Source organism: Diprion similis, chromosome 5 (assembly GCF_021155765.1).
Source record: "Diprion similis isolate iyDipSimi1 chromosome 5, iyDipSimi1.1, whole genome shotgun sequence".
Lineage (NCBI taxonomy): Eukaryota > Metazoa > Arthropoda > Insecta > Hymenoptera > Diprionidae > Diprion > Diprion similis.
This window is the reverse complement of record NC_060109.1, coordinates 3,542,861-3,568,257: the sequence shown is the minus strand read 5'-3', so window position 1 is coordinate 3,568,257 and position 25,397 is coordinate 3,542,861. Positions and strand designations below refer to the sequence as shown.

Below are 25,397 nucleotides of genomic sequence, written 5' to 3'. Positions count from 1 at the left end.
GACACACGAGCCGAAACGGCCCCCACTCCGACGAAATATCCTGAATTTTCAAAATGCGATATCTCAGCAACCAAGGCTTATTCTGTCAAAAATACAAAACAACGTTGACTGGGAGGTCGTAATCTTTTATCGCGTCAAACGAAAATCCGATCCGCGACATCGGAGGTCCCTACTTTCCTGGTCAATCTATCTACCAATCTGTTTTTTTTTTCTCACGAGGTTTTCGAAAGTTATTTTATCCCATTCTCGTATTTGTACAAACCAGTTGTATTTTGGAGTTGAAGAATCATAGTTCGCTAGTTTTTTCAACCTATCTAAGTAAATTTTAAGATAGCTATCATTCTTCATTTCCAATATTTTTTATACATAGTTCAAAGCTAGCTTGAAGTATTTAATTTCCAGTGTATCTACTACCACTTCTTTCCTAATCACGTACCCAGGTGTGTTTTGGGGTAAATGTAAAAGCCTCCTAGAGAAGATATTTCGGGTTTTTTTTCTATTTCGTGAACATGTCTCGGACACCACACCGGAGCAGCATGCAGTAAGCTCGTGAAGCTTGTTTATCATCCGCACAGTTAATTTAACTATATTGATGGTTTGTTTACTTATCTAGAGTTTTGCTCCGAACAGTACCGAACCGGCCCGGGCGCACCCGAAGACGCGCCGGGCCGGCCGGAGAAGGCACTCTTGTGCCAGCCACGTACGCCGCCGGACGCATCGAAGACCCAGCACGAAACGAAAAGGTCAGCTGATCTGATTCACTTCACCACACCCCAACCACGCTCCGCACCGCCACTGCCAATCACTGCATCCACACACTGCATCCCCCTCAGATCCCCTCACACACGCCCCCCCCCCCCACTCCCCATACACATCCACACACTCACACACACACCCACCCCTTTCACTCACACGTTCATTAGCACTAATTCATTAGTTTTTAAGGATTTAGATTTAAGAAGCACGCTAACCGGCTGGGGCGTGACCAGCCGCCACGCGGGACCGACCCATTTGTCAATTAGCTAGTAAGATCCGCCAAATATTAAATACACGATACACTTTATATTTTTTCACAACGCCGGCACGTGCAGTCACTCTTCCCCGTCTCTCGTCTCCCTCCTCTCTCCCCCCAAATAAGTGCGGGATTCACCTCCCGTCACAATCTGATAGAAACGCGAAAATGCAACATCCAAGCAACGGTAAATAGACAGAGGTGGCAACTGTGTCAACGACTTGCGATAGGTATAACATCGCTCACAAAATTTCACAGGGAGGGGAGAGTGGGACTCTCGCATTTTTTAATCCAAAAATCCTGTATCGGGACTTTCACCGTCACAATGATCGGGGCTAACCAGCCAAGTGGATCAGACAGACGAGCGATATTAGAGAGAATGGTGTGTTATGTCGCAGTAGTGGATAGTGCTTCGACATCTGCCACACGGAGCCTAAAATCATCTTGGGATGGGATTCAATGAGTACCAAGAGTTTGGACCGATGCGTCGCCGTCGATTTCTACTGAAGAATTCTGTCGTTCCTGAGGTAGCAGAATATCGGGATGATTTGCGGACCATTTGTCGAGCTCGAGACCACCCGATCCTAACAATTCTATGAGCTCAAACCGTTTCTGAATCGCGGTAGAAAGATCGTCCGCACCTGCAAGGGTGTCAATGACATACGTCTCTGCCTTGAGACATTCAGCTCCGAGTGGAAATCTAACGCTTTCATCAACAGCCAACTGCCAAAGTGCACGGATAGTTAGGAATGTGGCGCAAGTCGTTTCGTGCGTAACAGTCTTCAAGCAATAATCAACAGAATCGGAGTCAGGGGTTGGCGCTCACACAATTCTTTGCAAGTCCCGATCTTCGCGCTTCACCTGAATTTACCGGAACATTTTTACGATGTCCGCTGAAAATGTGAAACGATATTTTCGTCAATTTAAGAGAATCAAGGCAAGATCGATCTGTAGGGAGGGTCCTGACAACTGGAAATCATTTAGGCAGTGCCCTTCACAAGTTTTCCCAGAGGCATCAAAAATGACACGAAATTTACATTTATCACCCGAAGCCTGTATTACTGCATGATGTGGGAGATACCACGCGTCCTCACATCGTATTTCTGAAGCCTGGACTCGAGTCATATGTCCTAGTCGTTCGTAGTCTCTCATGAAGCCACCGTACGCTTCAGCCAATCGGGCGTCTCACGGAAGTCTACGTGGCATACGAGAAAGAGATTTGACTGCCATTGATCTAGTCTCGTCAGCTACCCTCGGTCGATCTGGTTTCACTGGAAGCTGAACTTCGTGCCGACCTCATGAGTCACGACCGTCAGTCTATTTGAATATGAATAAATTCTCAGCCATCTCATCCTCAGGCCTCAGTCCACCTGACTTCGAAGCAATCTCCTCGAGAGTCCAGAAGCGCTGCAGGGTCTGCTACAAATCTGGTTCAACGAAGCAATGAAGTATCTGTGTTGGCAGGAAAGAGAGAGCCATCCTATTCACCTGCCGTGGACCGTCCGACCATACTGTACTAAAAAAAAAAATCGCCCAGTCGAAGGCCGTATTCTGAGCGACAAGTTGCAAGGCAGAGAACCCTTTCAAACCGAAGCGGAGCAGCTGGCCATAAACATCAACGCCAACAATCACGTTCACCTTCTTAGAAATTGAAGTCTGGATTCGCCAGCGTAAAACCCTCAAAATGCTGCAAATCTAAATGACGGGAGGACGAGAGCGTCTGTTTCAAGCATGAAATTGGGATCGGTGCGGAACCGCAGAACCAACTAAGTCCTGGCGCACGCAGTTCCTGCTGCAGTGGAGCCAAGCTCCGACAGCGTTACGGAGGCGCGTTTCTTCGTTAACCTTAATAACTGCACGATGGATTCCAGAACGAATGCCGACTTCGAACCCTGATCGTCGAGTGCACGTAGGTACTGCCACCATTCGGGCCCATTACCTGTACCCGCGCTGTAGCAAGAAGAACCCTTTGCTTGACAGCAGAATGACACGCTGCGTGCAAACTTACGACAGGAGTACTTGTCGACGGTCCGCCTCCTTGCGGGCCCTGACGACCACTCAAACTTCGTCTTGAACCTTGAGAAGTTCCCTGAGCACGGCGATGTAAGAGCGTGTGGTGTCGCTTTTGACAAACGGAGCATCGTCCCTTTGACGAGCAATCAATTACCCTATGCTGCTTCAGACAATTGAAACAAAGCTGCAATTATTTAATACTAACGAACCGCTCATAACGAGCCTTTACCAGGAACTTGTAACACTTCTAGATGGAGTGTCTACCAGAGCAGAGCGGGCATTCAAACGATGTGGAATTCGTTGGTTGGGAAGGACTAGCATAGAAGACTCTGCGAGATTGGGGTCCGGCAGAAGGTGTCGAAGCTGGCCTTCTCTCCTCTATACGTTGAAGCGCAATTATATTGAGAGCCTGAGTTCTCTGTTCCAAAAACTTGATTAAACCCGTAGAATTTCGAAAGTGAACCGAGAGAGCCTACACCTGCTGAGAGGTCACCTGTTTCGACCCCAGAGTCACTCTGGCTCAACTCCGCTTCCCACAACCTTCCTGACTTCGACTCTGAGCGCTCAGAGAGCACGAGTACAAGTGAGACGTCCCAATGCTCCACCGGTTACTTCAGATTAGCTAAAACACGAACTATTCGCTAAGCCTCATCAATGAAGGAAAGCAGCTCGAAAGCGGACTCTTTTTTTCAAATACGGGATCCGCATGAACGAAGTTAGATGTTTATTGATAATTAGCGGGGGGTTGTGATAACGAGTCTTCAACGCCTGCCATGTGCTGGCGTAATTCGCACTGGTCGTGGCGACATCCTTTATTAGATCCGCGGCACTACCGATCAAGCAGAGCTTCAAGTACTGCAACTTGTTTGCGTTAGATAGGGAGGCTACGTCATGCACCAAGGTGGTGAAAACTTGCCCAATCTTCATACTTCCCGGAAAAAGTAGGGAGCGGAATGCGAGGGAGTTTCGCGGCACCTGTTCCGGAAGCTCCGGAGGATCTTGCCTCCAAGAATTCAGCCACGGCAACTTCCTCCAACTTTTCCACGGAAGTCAAAAGTGCCAGAAACTCGTCGAGGGCATTCTCATTGACATCCCGAATTCGTCCAAACCAATCGTCTGTGACATACGGATCGTTCTCCGCACTTTCTCGAACGATAATCTCGGAATGAGCTTTACGTATATCTGCCGAAATTTTCTTCAACACATGAAGTCGCGATGTGACAATTCGTCGCGAATGGGTCCGCGAGCTTCGAGTGCGAACATTAATTTTTTTCAATATATTGATATCTGGCTGAATGGTTTTGTTATCTTTTGACTGGAAGTATTTGGTAGCTGTATTGTACATTCCTGAATGTACGAAGGTAACCCTCAAATATTTGTAAGTATATGTATATGCAAACGGGGCTGCTCGCTCTTCTCACGATCGTCTTTATGGAAAGTTACTACTTTGTTTGTCCTACATTTAATTCTAAGCTATTTTCCTCAATGTATTTTTTCAGATGATTTATAAGTCGTTTTTGGTAGATCAATGATTCTGATAAAAAAAGGTATATCATCGGCAAAAGCTGAAACTATTGTTGCGTAAGAGAGATCGAGCTGTGTACATATTCAGAATTTGAATCTAGGCATATAGAAATTAGTGGATGAATGGGTAGAGAGAGAGTGAGTTAAGTACCTTTACAATTGTTACGTTGAAAAAGCCTTAAAATTGCACATTTTCAAATCTATTACTGATTTTCTTTGGGTGTTGATGGATGTGAAGTTTATTGGAATGTCATCGGGGAATCTGCCATTAGCAATGTACAAGTCATTTTTCTCGGTAAATTCGATGAGATCTCGCCTCCTTTCGTTGATGATAGTATTCTCTCTCTCTCTTGGTTGCGAACACTCATGTGTAGGCTACTTGCTCGAGGTCAACATCACCTTTATCGGCAATTCTAGCATACTATAATTGCCTGCGGGAGATTCAAGCTAATTATTGTTATTGCTTCTTCCAATTGTAAGAATGTTGGTTTTATATCCCTGTTTTGGTTTAAATAAATCATTCTTATTATTACTGTCTCTTTATTAACTGTGATTTTAGCCATTATGAAATCATTTCTACTACACAGTAGCTTTTTGTAGATGTGTGTTGTAAGCTATTATAAGCCCATACACACGCACGTACCTACATACACACACTCACACAGCAGTTTCACCAATTCGGAAAAGTTACCTTTGTTTTCGGACAAGTTCTCTCTGTGTCGGAAAGGAAGACTTTGGTGAGCCAAAACCAGAGTCACATCCAAAAGACGATGTAAAATATCTCTCCGTTTCTGTTTATCTCTGTCGGTTGTTACCTGGTGGCTACAACCAATCATTTTTCGTTGTTCCAATCCAGCTCCCAAAGTTTTCCATTTTTGTGAGTATAATGTCCAATTTAGCTTCCACCACGCATTGAATCCCGTGACAAAATTTTGAATTTCTGTCTTGGCATCGGCAAAAATTTTGCAGCAAAACAAAACAAACTACTTTTTGACTGAGAGTAAACCATCCACTTTCTCAAAACTTTTTCACCATTTGGCAGTGCTTTATAGAACCATGATGGGGTCAGATTTCGAATCTTTCCTTTTGTTTCATCCCCTGGCCTTTGAACTGCAGCCTCACCGAAAGGTCCATCTTTATTTTGAAAGTGTTTATTGCCCTTCTTTACAAGATCAAATCGCAAATCAGAAGGCACTGGGATTGGCCAAGAGGTAATATTAGAATAAATTGCAAAAATATTTGTCTGATCGTCGTCAAGCTCTTCTTCCTTCTCATCCCAATCCCCCCCCCCCCCCCCCCGCCGTCGTCCTTATCAATCTCTCTTTCCTCTTCTTGAACGAACTGTACTTCTTCAATTAGTCTTTCTTCTTCTTCTTTGTCAATCTCTCCTATCTGAGTTTTGTCTAACTTTCCTTCCTTCTTTTTATCAAAATCTTTCGATTTAGCAAGTAAGATTAGTTCAGTATTTTCTTTTGTGGCACTCGATGTTGAAAGTGTCATATATTTAAAGATGGATCCAGATATTGCTTTAGTTTCGAGGTCTTTTGCTTTCTCAATTTGTCTTTGCTGAAATCCACTAGGTTTTTGTCGCTTCATTGTCGTGTTCCTGTATAGCTATACATAAAATTGTAAGTCTACTTTCCTTGTATACTTTTGTAACAATTAGCTCGACTGGCGAATTGTAAATATTAATTTATTACAAAATCGTGAATGCATTTAGTATGTGGGTAACAGAGAATGTATACGTAATGAAGGGTGAGGTCAGAGTATAACGGAATTTGACCATTTATTAGAAAAAACATGGATGGTCGGAAGACCCCCATAAGAAACGAAATTCTTTACGTTTTTTTTCTTAACTCCAGCAAAATAAACCAGCAAAATTATAAATGACACACATGAAATTTATTAAGCGAATACTTTTTTTTGTGTTTTTAAAAAATAAAATTGAAGGAGGTCCGTTTTTTATATTTGGGCTAGTCCACTGTTATGACCTGCCGGTCGGTTATTCCCGAGCGGTAAGGAATAACAAGGGTTCGGCTCCACTTTTGCGTCCCAGGACAACCGGAAGTTAGATCAGAAGTGCCGACCCCATGAGCAGAGCGGAGAAGAGAGTCGGTGCAGAAAGCAAAATGCAAGATAGGGGTTCTGGGAATAAGAGGAGATAGTCGGGTGTGCACAGGATGTGCAAGAGATTGTCAGGTACGAAATGAAGAGGCTTCTAGATAAGAGGGATGAAGAATGGTGAGTGTGAAGAGGGTCGGAGCGTGTAACACCACCAATTATCAACGAATGATCTAGACGTCAAAAAATCGATTTTTCTGAAAATTTGTTCTCTTTTAGTGTGTACTAAGATTGGAAATATCACCAAGAGTTAACCTTCGAGGACTTACCGTTCGCCAGAAATGCCACATCTAGAGTTCATCATTTTGACCTGACTGAGGTTTAAGCCCGAATTATTTTCGTATCGTTACCGGCATAAAAAAATTACGAAAAAAATATCAAAATCAATGTTAAAAACACGTCTCTAGACAAAAATACCGCTTTTTCTCATGCGCCGCCAAAATTTATCTTACTTTTCGGTTTTTCATGTGAATGCTGAGATTTTTTCAGTAAGGAATCCAAATTTTTATAGTGGGATGACTATGGGATCTCACGTGAAACACGTTTAATTGATAAAAGTCTGTTAATAATACGCTCTTTTTCAAATTTCTAAGCCGTTTTTTCCGACGCAATGACTGGATTAATAGTCGGCCGAGTGCGAAACAAACTCAGTCTCACTAAAACAAACAAACGTTTCAATTTCTACCGTTCATCGCCTACCGCCAGCCACTTCCGTAAGCCGCGTAACGGAACTTCGTTCCAAAAATATGCTTTGATTGGAACTACATAGGGTTCTGCTCAGTTGACCAAGCACTTTGAATAATTTCATAACATATTCTACATTAGTGAAAACAAAATGGGACACAAATACTTTTTCAAAGATGTAAGGATACGGTTGAAAAAACAGTTCATCAGCTGCCGAATTGTCTTCGCGATATTTCGTTGAGGCAGCGTCACCAGCGAGTATGACAGTGGCGCGATCTGCGCACCTCACAATCAGTCAGAGGCGAAAGGAGTGGGGGCTTACTGCCGTTCAGTACCCGCTGGTCCGTGCCAACATGAAGACGTAATTGTACAATCTCAGTATCTTAATTGAATAAACTATAGTAATGTGTACTTAAAAAACTTACATAGGTTTTATTTATTCACTAAACTGTTCTTACAGATTGTAAGTTTTGTTCCCCCAGGATAATTATATGAGTCTGGGAAATTTGAAAAATTTAGAGTGATTTAAAAAAAAAAACAATTACTGTGTTGATGGACACAGGATAAAAGTGAAATTTTATTTTTCTTTCCCCAAACTAGATTCGTTAAAACTGTACGATTTTGAATTATTTTTAATACGTGTAAATTACTTTTCGCGCATATAAAGCAAGTGCTAGATTGCCGATATCATGCGCAGGGCGGGTGTACAACTTGCATCCGCCTTACCGCACCATGATAATCCGCTTCACATACACGAACGGCAAATTTTCAAACAAACTAAGAAAATAAAAAAAACCACGTGTCCATTACGGATAGTGAAGGAAGGTGATTTCATTCTTATAATCGCTTTTTTTCTACCCTTGATATGGAATATAATATTTGCGTTATTATTTTGGATCAACCAACTGAATAAATTCAACCCCAATAATTTGAGTTACTTAAGTATCGACTGATAGTTCAAAATTTGAAAAGTAGTAGGCGATGATGTATAATTTGTTGAACACAAGCATAGTAATTACTGTAGATCTTTTAGGTTCTTACTTGAAATATTCTTGTGCGGCACTGGTGTATCGGGTATCATTACTGTAGTGATTTATCAGTGTTGTATTTGGGACTCCCTCGAAAGCACCGCGCGAGTCGTTGCTAGTGAATTCGTTATCCGTCATCGCATAATCTCCAACATACGAAGCGTTCATGTCGAGTCTGCGACATCTCGGTGTATTCCACGGATTGTCACAGGTTGTCCAAGGCAACATGGCAGCAAACGATGCAAAGAAGTAACGAAGCGCCCATGCGATTATCACATTATAATAAAAGTCAACGTAAAACGCTATTAAGGCAACCGCGTAACCGATTCCTGCAAAAAAAAAACAAAACATCTTTATGCATTGGACCAATCCTCGTTACGTATGACAGTATCAAAATAGGTTCTAATTGTATAGTTACTAAACATACAGATGTGTTATCTATAATAACAATAACGAAGAAAAAATGACACAAGATAACAAATAGAATTCTGGCTATTATCATACTAATTTTACTTATTCAATATCGTAAATGATAGCCCCACGATCTAGCCGTGGTCTTGTCCCAGTACATATCAACAGAGTCAAAACTGTTTCTAATCTATAGTTACTATACATAATGGTATGTTAACTATATGCAATAACAATAGAGACGAAAAAAACAGATAGTAAATCAAAGTCTGGCTATTAGTATACTAATGAGACTCATTCGGTATCGTAAACGATAGCCCAACGCTCTACCCGTGGTTTTGTCTCCTCTTCATCTTCGATGCATCTCAAATCAAACCTTCCTTCAGAGGTGTCGTAAAAAATAGCGCGTATTTAGTTCCAGCTTCAGACATTCGGTCACCCTAGCTAAAGTTTGCTCTAACCACCCTCTCGGCCATAGTCAGGTACTTTTAAGGGTGTAAAAAATCATATGATCTTATATCCCCTAATCAATATGACATTTATTGTGTATGATCACTTTACATACAAAATGAAATATAGTGGAATCAGGGACGAATCCCATAAATTTTCAAAGCTTAGCTATTGCATCGACGACATTATGATGAAGTGAAATCGTTAATTAGATTTTTGTCCATAAGTAGATAACGTTCACAACCCAAGAGCGTTAATTGCGGATTCCTACAGACAGCTAGCCATGGGTATTCTGTGGAAGCAAACGAAAGAGCACCGATGGCGTAACGTAATGACAGTGCCCTACATTTACAAGGTTAAAGCAAGTCTTAACGAAACGAAACATTAGGACAATAATATCACTTTGCAATTTTAGAATGAATTTTTAAAAAAGACCAGTTTTGAAAATATGGGAATAATCTGCTTCACCACGATTTACTTTTGAGATAACCCTAAAGTTGCGAGGAATAATATATGTATACAGTGTTATAAGTGCGATCAATGTGCGATTTGCGATGAGTGTAAAGTTTGCAGCATGAGCCTAGACGAGGGCTCCAATGGCATGATTCAATTATTACCCATCTACACGTGTGACATCAACTATTTTTTGCAACACCTCTGAAGAAAAATTTTAGTTGTGAAGCACCAAAACTACGGACACGAAATGAAATTGAGGTGAGGTAACTTACGCTGAATAACACAGTCTGTAACATCGAGCGCTTTGGATGTGCGCATCGCGCAATTAGGAGTGGGATTTATTTACTATGCAAGGTTGCTGAAACATTTTCACATATCACACTGGTGTTTTCATAAATATTTCAGATTTTTCGCGAGATATTCGTTTCTTCTTTACACCTTAATAAAATTTTTTTCAATCAGGATCAAGGAATAAAAAAAAACCTGATTTGAGACAATAAAAAGGCTTTTAGTCGAGATGGAATAAGTCACTCGATACTGCCATATTGGATCTATTAATTTGATTTTCATAATTTCGATTTGAGAATTGTATTCAGTGACCTCGAAAACCCCCGAGTTTCGCGTTTCATCCAAATCGAGTGATTTTTTGGATTCTAGTATTGTATCCAGCATATTTAATTTCTAAATTTTCAGTTGTGCTTCGTGTTCAGCGATCTCCAAAACCCCTCTCAAAACGAGTTTTAATAAAATAAGATGATTTTTTGGATTCCTCTTTTAACATTTTGAATTTTCAAAATTCCAGTTCAGATTTGGAATCGGTATCCCGAAATCCCCTTCATGACAAGGTTTCATTTTGGGTACGAAATTATTAGCTCTTACCAGTTTTGCACAAACCGTTGATTTCGGGTCTACCCCAGTGAATCGGTTAATTAGGTCGTACTTGGGATATTCCATTTTCAAGTGCGAACATCTAGTGTAACGGATTGGGTTTGACTCGTATTTGCTCACGGGAGAATCAACTCACTACAACAATTCAACGCTCGTTCTAAGACAAAGACTTCTAAACAGGATCTACTTGAACACTGAATTTTATTTCCTTGGTCAAAATCGTTGTGAAAGGAACCGAGCTTCTGGAATGAAAGGTTGTCACTTATCTTTCGTTAGGACCAAAGAAGGACCACCAATTTATTTGTCTGGTTCCTTCGGTTTCATGCCGGAAAGGGGAAATTAAAAAATTAAAAGAAAATTAAAAGAATGCAAAAGCTGTAGCACGTGTCAGCAGCACGTTGACAGAACGAACTATGAGATTGAAAGTTGTGATGGACGACCTCGGGAACGGACTATTGATGTGTTCAAAAAGAAAACATGAGGGGAAGGGGAACCTATGACGTACATGTCAACCACTAAGTAGGTAGGTAGATAGATACTTCAACGTGGGAAGGACGGAAGAAAGCTAGTGATTCAAAATCAAGCTGCGGTAAACTTTGCTAAGGTTCTCAGTATCTGATCGTAAATTAACTGAATCGCGGTCATTAACAATACAGCACATCTCTAAAATCAAACGCTTACTATAGTCCTTCTCACGGTGGAGGATACTAACACCTGTAAAATTAAAATTATGATCTGCATCAATCCTATGTTTTGTCAGGGCTGTTTGCTTATCCGGGTCCGAAAGAATGTTACGCTTGTGTTCACTTAGTCTTGTTCTTAAATGTCTGCCAGTTTGGCCGATGTAACACTTATTACAATCATTGCACGGGATCTTATAAATAACATTAGAGGTTTTTTCTAACGGGACACGATCTTTCGGTAAAGCAAACAGCCCTATAGATTTATAAGATTTAAGTGATAATTAATAAGACTAATTTCGCTAGTACAGCAACTCGCAGATATTGGTCACAAAGTAGATGACGAGGAAGTAGCTATGCTCTTATTAGGAGGACTTCCAGTAGAGTTTGAGCCTTTAGTGATGGGCATAGAAGCCACAAACACATCAATTTCAAGCGAAATGATAAAAATGAGGCTGCTACAGGAAGATTACCGAAGAGCTGAAGGTACATCAGACAACTCTGGTGAAACTGCATATGCTGCCAAAAATTCGTCGAAAAATACTGCTCCAAAGAAGACTATAATATGTTATCACTGCGGAAAAGCAGGACATATCAAACCGAAGTGTCCACAGCTGAAAAAGAAGAAACAAGACCAGTCGAAGCAAAATCCAAAGAGGGACGAGGATTGTCTCCTATTGACTACAGCTCTGGCTACAACGGATTTGAACAACGACGACTGGTTCATGGATTCTGGGTGCACTGCTCACATGACCATGCACAAAGACTGGTTTGCAAATTATTCAAACAATGATTCAAAAAGGATCACCGTTGCTAATAAACAAAAGCTAAATAGTGAAGGCACAGGTGAGATAAACGTTACCTTAAAAACTGGAACTCAAAAAACAATTAAAGATGTCATGTACGTACCTGATTTAGCGGTAAATATATTATCGGTTAGTAAAATGGCAGAAAAAGGTTGAATAATTGTTTTTGATAAAAATAAGTGCAATGTATACAATAAGAATGATTGTATAATTGAAGGTAAATGCAAGGTTACAGCTTCAAAAGTTGGAGGGGTTTACAAATTAGATCAATCCACAAAATCTTCACCGAAGACAGAGGAAGATACGACCACTGGCGAAATGGAAGCTGCTGCAATGATGACTGCTGACACATCGGAAGACATCTGGCATAAACGGCTTGGACATTTAAGTCAGAAAAGCATGTTGATGCTAAAAAATTGTGTTCCGTGCATAGAGGGGAAACAGAGAAAAAAGTCATTTCCAAAAGGAAAAGCCAAGCGAGCCACAGAAAAAATGGAACTGATTCACTCTGGCCTCTGCGGTCCTATGTCGGAAGCAACCTGGGGCGGTGCTCGCTACTTATTAACCTTCACCGATGATTTTACAAGAAAAAGTTTTGGCTACTTACTTAAGAAAAAGAACCAGGTATTTGATACGTTTATTGAATTTAAGAAGATGATTGAAAATCAGACTGATTTAAAGATAAAGAAGATAAGGACTGATAACGGTCTAGAATATTGTAATAAAGCTCTAGACGATCTGCTTAAAAAGAATGGTATAATTCACGAGACTACCGTGCCATATGCACCAGAGCAAAATGGTGTAGCTGAAAGACTAAATCGCACTCTAATCGAAAAGACTAGATGCTATAGGATTCAGGTTTAAAAAGGCCTTATTGGGGTGAAACAGTAATGACTGCAATTTATCTGAAAAATCGTAGTCCAACTGTCGCTGTATCCGGAGCTACTCCAGAAGAAATGTGGACAGGAGCTAAGGTCGACATCAGCAATTTGAGAGTTTTCGGTTGCAAAGCCTACGCGCACATACCCAAAGAATCGAGATCAAAACTTGACTCAAAATCTAAAGAGTGTATCATGCTGGGGTACTGTGAACATACGAAAGGATACAGGCTTGCAGATTGTCAAAAAGATGGAAAGGTGATCAAGGCTCGTGATGTTGTATTTCTTGAAGATACTGCTGCAAAGATGACGACAGAAGGAATTAAACAAATAGTTCAAGACCACAACACAATTCCTGTAGATCTGATTACAGTCCAAGGAATTAACAATGAACCTGTAATCGAGAACCAAAGTGACGAAGAGACAAATCAAGACTCAGAGGACATATCTAATTCTGACATCAGCTTAGTTGAGGACGAAGCTGAAGAAACTACTCGTTCGTCGGACAACATGATTACAGCTAGTGAAGATGATGACGTCAATGACACATCAGTAGAGTTAAATGTACCTGAAGGAAACATAGGTATGAGACCAGTACGAGAACGTGGTCCACCAAAATGGACAGAGGACTACGACATGACAAATCTATCTTTCAATGCGAATTTATGTAACGACGAACCGCAAACATTTCGTGATGCAATGTCATGCTCAGGTAAAAATGACAGGAAAGCGGCTATGAACATAGAATATAAGTCATTAATAGAGAATAAGGTATGGGAATTAGTTGATCGCCCCAAAGACACCAATGTAGTAAAATCTAAGTGGGTTTATAAACTTAAAAAGAATGTGTCGGGTGAATTTGAAAAATATAAAGCACGCCTCGTTGCGCGTGGGTATAGTCAAAAATATGGAATTGACTTTGAAGAAACATTTGCACCCGTTGTAAGACATTCGACAATAAGACTATTATTTGCCATTGGAAATAAGATGAACATGACCATGGATCATTTAGATGTAACTACGGCTTTCTTAAATGGTGCACTCGAAGAAAAAATATAGTCAAATATAACAAGTAAACAAAGTTCTGACAAATATTGGATACATCAAATCAAAATGTGAACCTTGCGTATATGTAAAAAGGAGTAAAGATAGTTTGGTCATAATTGCATTGTACGTTGATGATTTTTTTATATTTAGTAATAATCAAAAAGAGAAAGATCAACTAGTTGAGACTCTGAAAAGTGAATTTGATATAAAAGTTTTAGGTCTGATACAAAACTGTCTGGGTATGAAGGTAATCCAAGACAAAAACAAAGGTACTTTAAGCTTAAGTCAAAGTGGATATATAAAAAGTTTACTAGGGGGTTTTGGGATGGCTGAGGCAAAACCAGTTCTGACGTCTATAGCTATGAATACAAAACTAGAAAAGGCCACAGATAGTGATTCAAAATATCCGTACCAACAGTTAATTGGAGGAGATATTGCATACGCTGCAAGCTTATTAAGCCAATTTAATACGTGTCACAATGATACACATTGGATAGCTGCAAAAAGGGTGCTAAGATATCTGGCTGGTACAATAGACAACGCACTTGTATTCGAAAAGGACGAAAAAGGCATTGAGGCATTCGTAGACGCAGATTGGGCAGGTGATGAGACTGACAGAAAATCATATACCGGATTGGTTATGAGATTAGGTGGTTGTGCTGTTAGTTGGGAATCAAGGAAGCAAAAGACGATAGCTCTTTCCAGCACGGATGCCGAACATTTAGGTCTGAGTGATGGCAAAAAAGAAGCAATTTTTGTACGAAATTTGTTAGGAGAGATAAATGGTACAAGAGAGAACATAACAATATTTAACGATAGTCAGAGTGCACAAAAGATTGTAAGTAATTGTCAACATCATAGACGCACGAAACATACAGATGTTAGGCATCATTTCATAAGAGACGCTATTGAAAAAGACTTAATTGAAGTAAAATATAGACCTACGCAAAACGTAAAAATTATAATATATTTATATATTATATACATATAGGTCCTTTGTTGATGTTTGACCTCAAATAACTTTTGAAAGAACAGATTTATCGTAAAATGACAAGAGACTTTTTTTGTACAACGTTCAATTTCCTACAAAAACATGTTTATGAATTTTCTGTACGACGCGTCGTTATCTAGTTATAAAAATCGCAAGGAGCAAGAACCATTTTTGCCATGTTATTCTTATGGAAAGTAGAAAATCGCGATGAGGCACATCTAAATATCAATATTAAAATCTGAAATTTTTCTGGTATTTCTTTTTCGTCATCTTGAACAATATTTTCAGTATACCATTAAAAAAAAAAAAAAATAGTCAATTTTTTTGATACAGTCTAATATAGATATATTCCTTTGCAAGGAATCCGTCACTGCCCGGTGGTCCGCGGGTACTGGATCACCCTGTAATATCGAGAAAAAGCGTTGTGGACGCCATGTAGCGGCGAAAAGAAGAGTTACTATTTTCTTGAGTTTTGGCATCACGTGTAACGCTGAGTTGAGCCTCCTTCTCTCTACCCTCCATAATCGCGGGAATCCAAGGCGGACGCAATTCCCGCTGGTGGCTGGCTAGCCGCAGTTGCTTCCCTGCCTTCCCGCCAACAGCGGGCCACTGAAATTGGCAAAGATCGACCAGCGACGAGAGATCAACATTCCGCTCACCACCAAACAATCATTGAGTTGCGGGGTCTTGCATTAAGTTCTGCGTCGCAATGCTCCAACAGGTGCCTGTCGAGTTGAGGACTCAGGAATGCGATGTGAAATCAATTGTTACGTATCCTTACGGGTATGACATCACATAACAGGTGGAGCAAAGTGATTCGTGTTGCGGCAGATCGTTCGGTATTAAACTCACTCTAGTTCTGGCAATAGAGTGAGGTTGATGTGAGAACAAAGAATTTAACAGCGAGTTTTCGGTTGTTTGAGATTTTGCGAAATATGGTTCCGTCGAGAAATTCCGATGGAATAGGCGAGTTCATATTTTGGATGTGGAACGCTAAGCGCTGCTTACATTCTTGCGATCAAATGTTGACAGAAATGGAGTAAAGTTTTTTTTGTAACACCTGCCTAGAAAGTGTCATTTTCGAGGCTTACGTGACGTGCGTGAAGTGCCTTATTCCTGAATAACAGAGTTGGCGCATGCGCACATTCGATATACTCTATTTTCCGCTGTAGAAGATTCGTGGCGCATGCGTGCATGCGATATGCTCTATTTTCCGATGTGGAGTGGAAGATTCGTGGCTCATGCGCGCATTCGATATACTTTATTTTCCGTTGCAGGCCGGCGTTGGTTTGCCTCTCAAATAACACTTTCCTACGCATGTGTTACAAAAAATAGCGTGTGTTACTAGTGCGTGAAGGCGATATCTGCCTCGTACTGCAAACTTCACACTCATCGGATATCGCATGCTTCACGCACTAGCTACACAATATACTATTTCGTTTGTAATTTGCGTATGTCATACATTCCGCTGTACAGGGTCGAGTTGCGGTATCGTGTTTTTCAGTGTCACTTCTCGTGTGGGTTGCGAACTGCTGAAATTTAGTGTTCGAATTAGCGAGTTGAGTATCTGAGAATTTTGAGAAAGTTTTGAGTCTGGCTGCGTTGCAATTGTGTCCAGCTGAGTGTGAGTTCGTACTTTGCAATATTAATTTTGTAATTGTCAGTTTCAGTTATGTTTTCATTCACGGTACAATTTGCGTTGTGTCGACTTGCGTGTTGTTTATATTTCGTCTTACTTGAGTTTGAGTCAAGATTAACGTACATTTAATTCTGTTTACATTTGGTTACGTTGAGTTGAGTCTCGAGTAATGTTTAGTTTACGTTATATTTAGTTGCATTGAAGTTGCGTTTGGAATAATGTTTAGCTTAGTTCAGATTATCTAGCTTAGTTAGGTTTAAGTCATCTCGCGGCTATCCCGAAGCTCCCAGTTAGTTATTGATAATGCCGTCTGTTCGGTAGCCGAGTCGGCACACCGACGAAAACTAAATGTAGTTCGATTTCGTAGCGACTATAGCTATTTGAGTGAAATGGATTTAGAATTGAAAATTTAATGATTTTTTAATTTACAATAGTTCAGTTAGCGAGCTTTTCAGCTCGATAGATTAAGGTGCATATAAAGATCCGTTGTACACCTCGAAACGCGGGGATGCAAAACTCCCATACCGTTCAAGCGATCAGAGTGAAACTTGGGCAGTTAATGCCTTATTTTGGCAAAAAGTGGAGCGTCTTTTTACTTTTTCAAAATTTTGAAAGAAATTTTACAGATTGGTTACCACTCACTATAATTGGCCAAATTTTCACAGTTGCACTGAATGGATTGACCGATCCGGTATGATGCCACTCGGCGGTAATGAAACACACATTTTGAGCCCAGTTCCATGAGATTTGATGTTGAAATGACGAAATGGTAGCTGATCTGGCTTTCGATTACGAAGAACACCGAAATCTCATTTTGGCAACATTTGTTACCGACCTTTCATGCATGTCGGTAATTTTTTACCAATATTACACGCATACATTACCGGCATGCCTGTAATGTCGGTAACAAATGTCACCAAAATGAGATTTCGGTGTTCTTCGTAATCGAAAACCAGATCAGCTGCCATTTCGTCATGTCACCATCAAATTCCATAGGACTAGGCTCAAAATGTGTGTTTCATCACCGCCGAGTGGCATTATACCGGATAGGTCGATCCATTCAGTGCAACTGTGAAAATTTGGCCAATTATAGTGAGTGGTAACCAATCTGTAAAATTTCTTTCAAAATTTTGAAAAAGTAAAAAGACGCTCCACTTTTTGCCAAAATAAGGCATTAACTGCCCAAGTTTCACTCTGATCGCTTGAACGGTATGGGAGTTTAATAGCAAAATTAGGGCTTGAAAATATTTTTATACAAAATGGTGGCCTGTTAAACTTTGATTAACAATATTTCATACATTTTCGGGTATTGGATGAGTCATAAAATGAGGGCAAAATTACTGTTCGACTCAATTCTGCTACCAGCAATCAGAACACTCATACAGATTGAGAATATATATTTTTTTTCAAATGCATACAACATCACCCAGAGTGGGCGCGGATTAATGCGGTTTTCGGCGGACAATGTTGTAAAAAAAATCAAAAAATACATGAAAATATTTGCAATGATTTTTTTTTCTTAATGTACACATATTATCAAAGGGACAATAAATATATATGTAAAATTTTATCAAGACAACTTTATCGGTTTAAAAGTTCTTCCAACCCAAAAATGACGTCAAAAATGTCGCTATAGACCAGACTACTGTCTTAATAAAATAAATTAAAATCAAATAAAATTCAAATAATATCAGTCATTTTTTTAAATTTATATCTCAGTTTCTATGTCTGTCAACCTTATATTTTCAAGAAAAAAATAGTTTGTCAGTTCAAACTCATATCCGGCTTAGCTAGGAGCTCCCAACTGGACTGCTATTTTAATCAAATTTTCCTTATTTTTCAAGGGCTCTGAAATCTACATTTTTGGAAATCAAAGAATGGTTGACGGCTGATATTTTTCTTTAAGGTATATTCTGATGATATCTGCCCTATTTTTGCTTAATCGCTTCCATTTCACCGCGGTGTCACCACATAAAGTAGGTCGAATTTTGAAAAAAACGCCGTTTTCGAATAGCTATGACTTTTTTTCTGTCAACTCGAAATCGTATGAAATTTTCACCGATCATACTTTATTGTATCCTTAAACAACTCTGAAAATTTCAAGTTTGGAATAGAACTGGTTTCCGAGCTACGAATTCTTGAAAATGTCAAATTTTTTATCTAATATGACATGTTCTGTGATTTCTTACAAGTTCCGATAATTTCAAGCAATTAATTAATACTTACTCGATAGTCGATTGTAGAGTAGGGCGAAAAATGAGCCAGGTGAACAAAAAAAACTAAGGGAAATAATTATTCCATCTGACTTTTTCTTCACGTTGGGAATTTAAAAAAATTAATTGTTCTATATTCATTAAAATTAGATATTTTGAAAAAGTTTATAAAGTATTTGAGAATTATTACACTCAACACAAAATAATTCATAGGTTCAAATAGTTCATTAACATTAAAAACTTTTTCAAGAAAAAATACAAAGCTGAGATATAAATTTTTGAAAAATCGACTTTTTTTAAATTTTTTTAAATTCTCCAGCGGCCGGATTTGGGCGTATTCAGCTCAAATTTGCAGGATCACCTTTTTTTCTGACCTACTTTCGAGAAAAAAATCGGCAGTCAAGTTGGTGATCCACCCCCGCAACTGTTCGGCGAAGAGTAATGGATTGGCCCATGTATAAAATCGTCTAGGTGTAAGTTACACTTGTACTTCTTAAAATGTTAATATCCATCGGATTCACTCCCAGTTTCTTCATCATCGTAGCGCTGAGCAAAGAAATCTTGCTTCTTCGGCTTCTTAGCATCACCTAATTCCCCCACCTGTGCGTGGTACACGTGCTTGGCGAGCGTTGTTTCAGACCCTTTGTTCGACAATGCGTATAGCTTTGCGCACATATATGCAAAGATCTCTTCTCATTGGCGGTTGAAGATGGACATTTTCTGAAGCAGCATCCATTATTAATTGAAGAATCTGTGAAAATCATACGATATATATTTTTCTCAATAAAGTGAAGTAAAATTAAATATGTATATACCACGAATGGCTGCTGCAAGAACGGTATTATAAAACGGGGTTGCTTTGATTGATCTTCCAGTATTACGGCCCTACCAAGTAAAGTGACGTACTTTCTTTTCCGTTATAAACTCCCTCTCATGCATCAATTGCATACCTCTTCCAAAGTGAATCCTCTGATGTAGTCGAGGTATTGGACCTGTATGAAAAAAATATGATAAGTACAACACTTAAGGTGCATACACGATCAGCTGTGCTATGAGTGCGAGTGAGATGGCGCCATCGGTCTCATGATGGGTGCGAGAGAGAACAACTAATCGAGTTTCATTTTCGATGTATCTGACACTTGAAATCAGTGGAAAACTCTCACTATTTCGTCATATCGTTCTTGCTCTCTTCGGTTAAAAGCCAGGATGTCTTCGACACGATGGAAAGCCGAATATTCGTGTTGTGGTAGGACACCTCGACGTCTCTGTGACCTCAATGCTCGTTCAGTCAATTCCAGCCGGTCGTTTATTCTCCTAAAAAAGGTTATGACAGGTTATATATTGAACAACACATAAATCTTATCGTGGACTACAATTTATGTTACTTCAAATCACGTCAAAGGGAGCACAATTAATCCTGCTCGTTAAAATGCAGGAGTATCGAAGGAGTTTCTTTCAATACTGAATTATGAATATTATTCATGGAGTATATTCAACAAAAGAAGAACATAATTATTCTAAACTTATTTCTTTTAATTCAAAAGGAGGTGTCTCTGGTGTTCAGGAATACAAGATCACTTCATTGTTAAGAGCAACGAAAGTCAAAGATTTCTGAAATAATTTGCAAAGAATATGAAAAAATGTCCAAGAAAACACTCTAAGTGCTGCATAACACCATTTTATCTGAGGACTTTCAGGATTGCTGGGCAACTGTTGCTAATGTATATTTTCAAATAATACATCTACTTAATTTCAAGCAGTTAGTGACGTAACAGCAGTACCAACACCTTGATGCAAAAGGTACGGTAGTGAAAATTTGGATGGAATTTGTGGCAGGAATTGCATTCATAAAAGTATGAACACTAGCTCCAGCTGATGCAGTTTTGCAATCTGCAAAAGTCGGACGTAGGATATCATTAACAAATGAGCGAAGATGGGAACCCAAATTGGTACGAGAAACTGAAATGTCCGCAGCTGCAGAATGTGAAGTGTCAGCGAGTAATGGTACGTTGATAGACAAAGCGCTGTAATTAACTGTGGCAGTAGATATGTGTGGATCTGTGGATCGTGCAGGCTAGAACTATCTTTTGGAGCCGTGTGCGAAAAAGATGGATTCCAGAGTGGAAAGGGGACGTGAGTGGATAACGTTGCTGGTGAAAAAGGTGTTAATGCAGTATATGTGGGATGCACATTATATGGAGTTACGGGCTCGGAATCGAAGATTCCAGAAACACAATTGTTGGTCAAGGTACTGGTTATAAATGGGACGTTGGTCGTGGGAATTATCTTACCAACTGGATTTGCAATATCTTTTGTTGCCTTGACTGGTATTCCATTGGCGCTTTCCGAGCAAACTGCACGTATATACTGAATTTCACCATGTATTGTCACTCTTGAAACTGCAATTGGTTTCTATATTCGCCATTCCTTATGTGCATTGTCATCTAATGATGAAGTTGTTTGAAATTTCACGGGTTATTTAGATTGGCGTTTCAGGCGTTGATTTATTGCTGGGAATAGTGATGGCTGTCCTGAAAATTAATATATAATTGTAGTGGTTATAAATATGTTTTAAATTAAGTTCTGCGACTTTACATACCTGATTGTCTGACATGAATCCTAAAACAATAACGGAGATGATATGAGTATGATCGTAAGAAAAAATTTTAGAAGAAACTTTTTTGAATGTTTCTACAATCACTTCGTTTCACGGGAAGGTATCACCAATACAATTGTTAGTTTTTGGGTGCCTGGTCATGGACTTACAAAGCAAAAGAAGATCATAGCGATTCATATGATAAAGGCAGTAGGAAAATAGAACATAGGTATACTAAAAAGTGGTCAACAACTTCAGGTTAAGGTAGTGTTACATGGGAGTGAGACGTGTGCTGAGCGGTGGTAGTTGATGATTATAAATAATCAAGATTGCTTCCATGTAACAACAGTGAATAAAAATTAAAAACTAAAAAAACACCTACCTTTTGATAAGCCGGTAATGTGGGTACGTGTTGCTATAGTCCTATACAGGGCTGTGAGAGTTGTTCAAATAGTTGAGGCTATTTTATACTGATAATATGGGATAGGCGATGGTTCGAAATAAAAAGGTTAAATATGAATTAATCTGGTAAAAGATAAAATATATTCTTGATGGGATTCGTTATGAAACATGAACGGTAACAGATAAGTGATATCAAAATCAAATGAGAAATTATAATTATTAAAGTGCAGGAATATCTAAAGGTAATGTTGACGGATTTTATATTCAAATGCAGAGCGGCTGCAGATCTATTTGAATTCGACCGTTTACGTTCTTTAGCAAGTGCTGTTCATATCAATTAAAAATGGTACATATAGGTATCGTCGGTACCAAGAACATCTATACTGAATGATAATTAGATCTACAGTATGTCAGGATAATAATGTTGTATCGTATCTCTTTTTTTAGACGAAAAGTAACTTATATTTGAATTTGCAATGAAACTACCAATTCTTATGTGATTACCGAGCCGAGTCGGGCCGAGCTGAAAACCGCAGAGTGTCTCTTTGAATACCCAAGGATATTATTTGCAGCTAGGCTCTAGGTTAAATTAAAACTACTAGGTTGAATTAAATTCTAGGTTAAAGTACACGAAGAATAATATGCATTGTTATTGCTGGTAACAAGACGAGCCTTCTACCTATTCTATATCAAAGTCCTCCGAGGTTGACATAGGTTGTCCTGATTGGTTATCGAAAAAAGCTTGTCACCTGTTCTATTCTTGTTCCAGAATGCACAATCTATAAAATAATGAATATGGTGATACGTCAACATTCAATAAATCTAATCGAATTAACTTATCTTTATGCAACAATGGCGAGACTGACAACCTCCAGATGTAATCGATCCTTGATCAGTTGTATGGTGGATCAGAGACTCACTTCTGGATGGAAGAGGTTGATGGAATTCGTGTCAATGATACCGGTCGTTTAGTCTCGTAAGAATTTTGTTTTTTTGTTGTTGTGCCGAAAGTTATTATCCGAAAGTTTATTATAGTTCACTTAACAGTTGTTACCTATTCATTATTTGCGATTTTGCCACGTTTGAGATTTTAAAAGTAGTTTTGAATTCTAGATAGGAACATAAATTTCGGATACGATCTGCTGAAAGCAAGATCAGCGACTAATTCTGATACAAAAAAATTGAAAAAACATGTGATAGAAATTTTTTTTTATTTGTTACATATTCAAATTAGTCTTCAATCTGGCTATCAGTTACTCATATCCAAAATATGTGTTCCCTATCCAAAATCCAAACTTACTTGCAAGATCTACAAGTCGACACGTATCACCATTATTTTTTCCTCTCAAAACCCTTCAAGTTTTGTATTAAACTTTTTTTTGTATCTCTTGTAGTTTTTGAGATGTTCGCTTGGGGCAATTAAAATGAACCACCCTGTATGATGTGAAGCAGCGTTATCGATTATCGATTTTTAAGTTGAAAACTTTGTATCTGTGTTTATTATAAAACTTAACACTACCCGGTACTGTTGAATCAGAGCAGAACTTGGCTTTAATTGGAAAATGGAAAAATCACACTGTCTTTTTCGCAAAACAAAGAGTATTAGTAAAGAAAAATAAAATTGAAACGAAGTTAATAATTTTTTCCGGTTGGGTTGGTGTTACTTGGTTTCAAGTGTTTGCTTTTGAAGGTAAAAAATCCGTTAAAAAATGATACCTAAGGAACCTGACAAGTAGATAAGATATCCCTCACGTTTTTGGTAAGTGTTTTTACACACCTGATCATGAATTAGCAGTTGAATTGTGCATCAGTGGTAAAACTAACCTAGTTTGTATCGATTTAGTTCTTTGCTTTCGCTTCATTGACATGAGCTGTTTTTGCGAGTTACACTTATGTTTTGCCTTTGTGAAAATTTCAGTGGACAGTTTAATTTGTGATTGATTTGATGTTCAGAAAACCTGACGTGCAGATTGTTTCCTCACACCGATTTTTGGTGTTCTTTTTAAGATTGTTCTATTATTAAAATATCTGTAGTTTTCGTTATTAGTTACCACTGTTGGAGTGAATTTATAATTTTGATGTTAATATGGGCTGGCAAACGGATATGTTTGATTCACCAATTTTGGGCAACGTATCCAACATGAACAAATATTTTTTTCGAAACATATTTGATACTTATATGTATTTGAATGGGATAAGTGAATTCCAAATAAATTTTTTTATTTGAGAAAAGTAAATACCTCTAGTTAGGAAAAAAAATATTCATTTCCCGCTTCAATAAAAATATTCCATTTCAATTATAAATAAAAATCTAATGAATGTATTTCTTCCGATGTAATAAATCTTTATCAGAATAGCATGAATAAATTTGAAACAAATCGTATTATTCGGGTGAAATACACACCTTTGGTTACGAAAATTTCACTTCAATCCAATAAACACGTTACAGATAACTATTTTTCTTTGGTATTAATCAACCATTTTCCGAGATGTGGAGTATTATATGATCGACTGGATATACGTCATCAATTGCAAGTACTTACCGACGACAATAATTCTCCAAATCTTTATTGGGCAAGGAGAGTGCAAACCAGTGTTACGGTCTGGGTTGAAATAATTCCGTCACGAAGTTCTTATTCTTTAGAGCTTTGCAACCGCTTCAGTAACTTTTGCCCAAGGCCACAACACATTTCTTCTGGAACATTGGTATTCCACAAGCGGATAGCACCGCAGTCACTTTTCACTCTTTCCATTCTTCTCACCATCCCCGACGCGTCACTTAAGGGACAATTGTCGGGCTTGTCATCCGAGAGCCGGAAGTCTGAAATGGGGGTGGTTAGAGGACGGCGTCAAGCTTCATGAGTTAAACGGTGCGATTTCTGACGTCGGAAAATGCCACGGGACTTCCATTTCCGCAGATTTTGCGCTCCGCTTTGAGTGAAGGGTGACCTACGTTAGGATTTTCACTGAACTTTCTGTAGACAGGGGTCTACCCCGTAAATGATCATTTCTCGAACGAATTGTTCAATACGATAAATACGTCTCACGTTTTTCGAATGTCGATATCGTTGGAAAGCATTTAATAGCACTTCATTATTTTTTTATAAACCCTATTTACTGTTTATAAATCGTTTTAATATCAATTTGAAGGACCCCCATAATCGTTATGGGGATCAACTTTCGATAAGAGCGGCTAAGTTTTTGCTATTTTATGGATCAAATATGCCTATTGAATTGAAGAACTACCAAAGGTCAGAACAGTGTTGACAAAGGTTGAAAACGGGACCTGATTAGGTTAGCAATTTCTTGTACTAATTGCGATTCCCTCAATTCAAGAACGTATCAGGTGTATTATTTAATGAACGTTAAGCTTGAGTTTTTGATATGCAGCCTCCATTGATTTTTTTAATCGATTTAGGAACTCAATGAAAATTTAGGTTATGATGATTTGCAGCAGTGTTGCCAACTAGTACATGAGATATGTCTCCGTACGAGGTTTGGAAAAATCTCTAGAAATCTCCAGATGGATAATTCTCAGAAATCTCTAGATCATAGATCTAG

General features: G+C 39.0%; 1 protein-coding gene across 2 annotated transcripts in view; it reads right to left on the bottom strand.

Annotated features, from left to right (window-relative positions):
- The window catches only part of LOC124406193 (sodium-dependent dopamine transporter), a 132,506-nt gene that overhangs the window by 58,142 nt on the left and 48,967 nt on the right, over positions 1 to 25,397 (bottom strand). For both annotated transcript variants that reach the window (XM_046881546.1, XM_046881545.1), the window contains one exon: positions 8,396 to 8,711. In XM_046881546.1, coding sequence (XP_046737502.1) covers positions 8,396 to 8,711 — 316 coding nt within the window. The remainder of the gene's footprint in view (positions 1 to 8,395; positions 8,712 to 25,397) is intronic.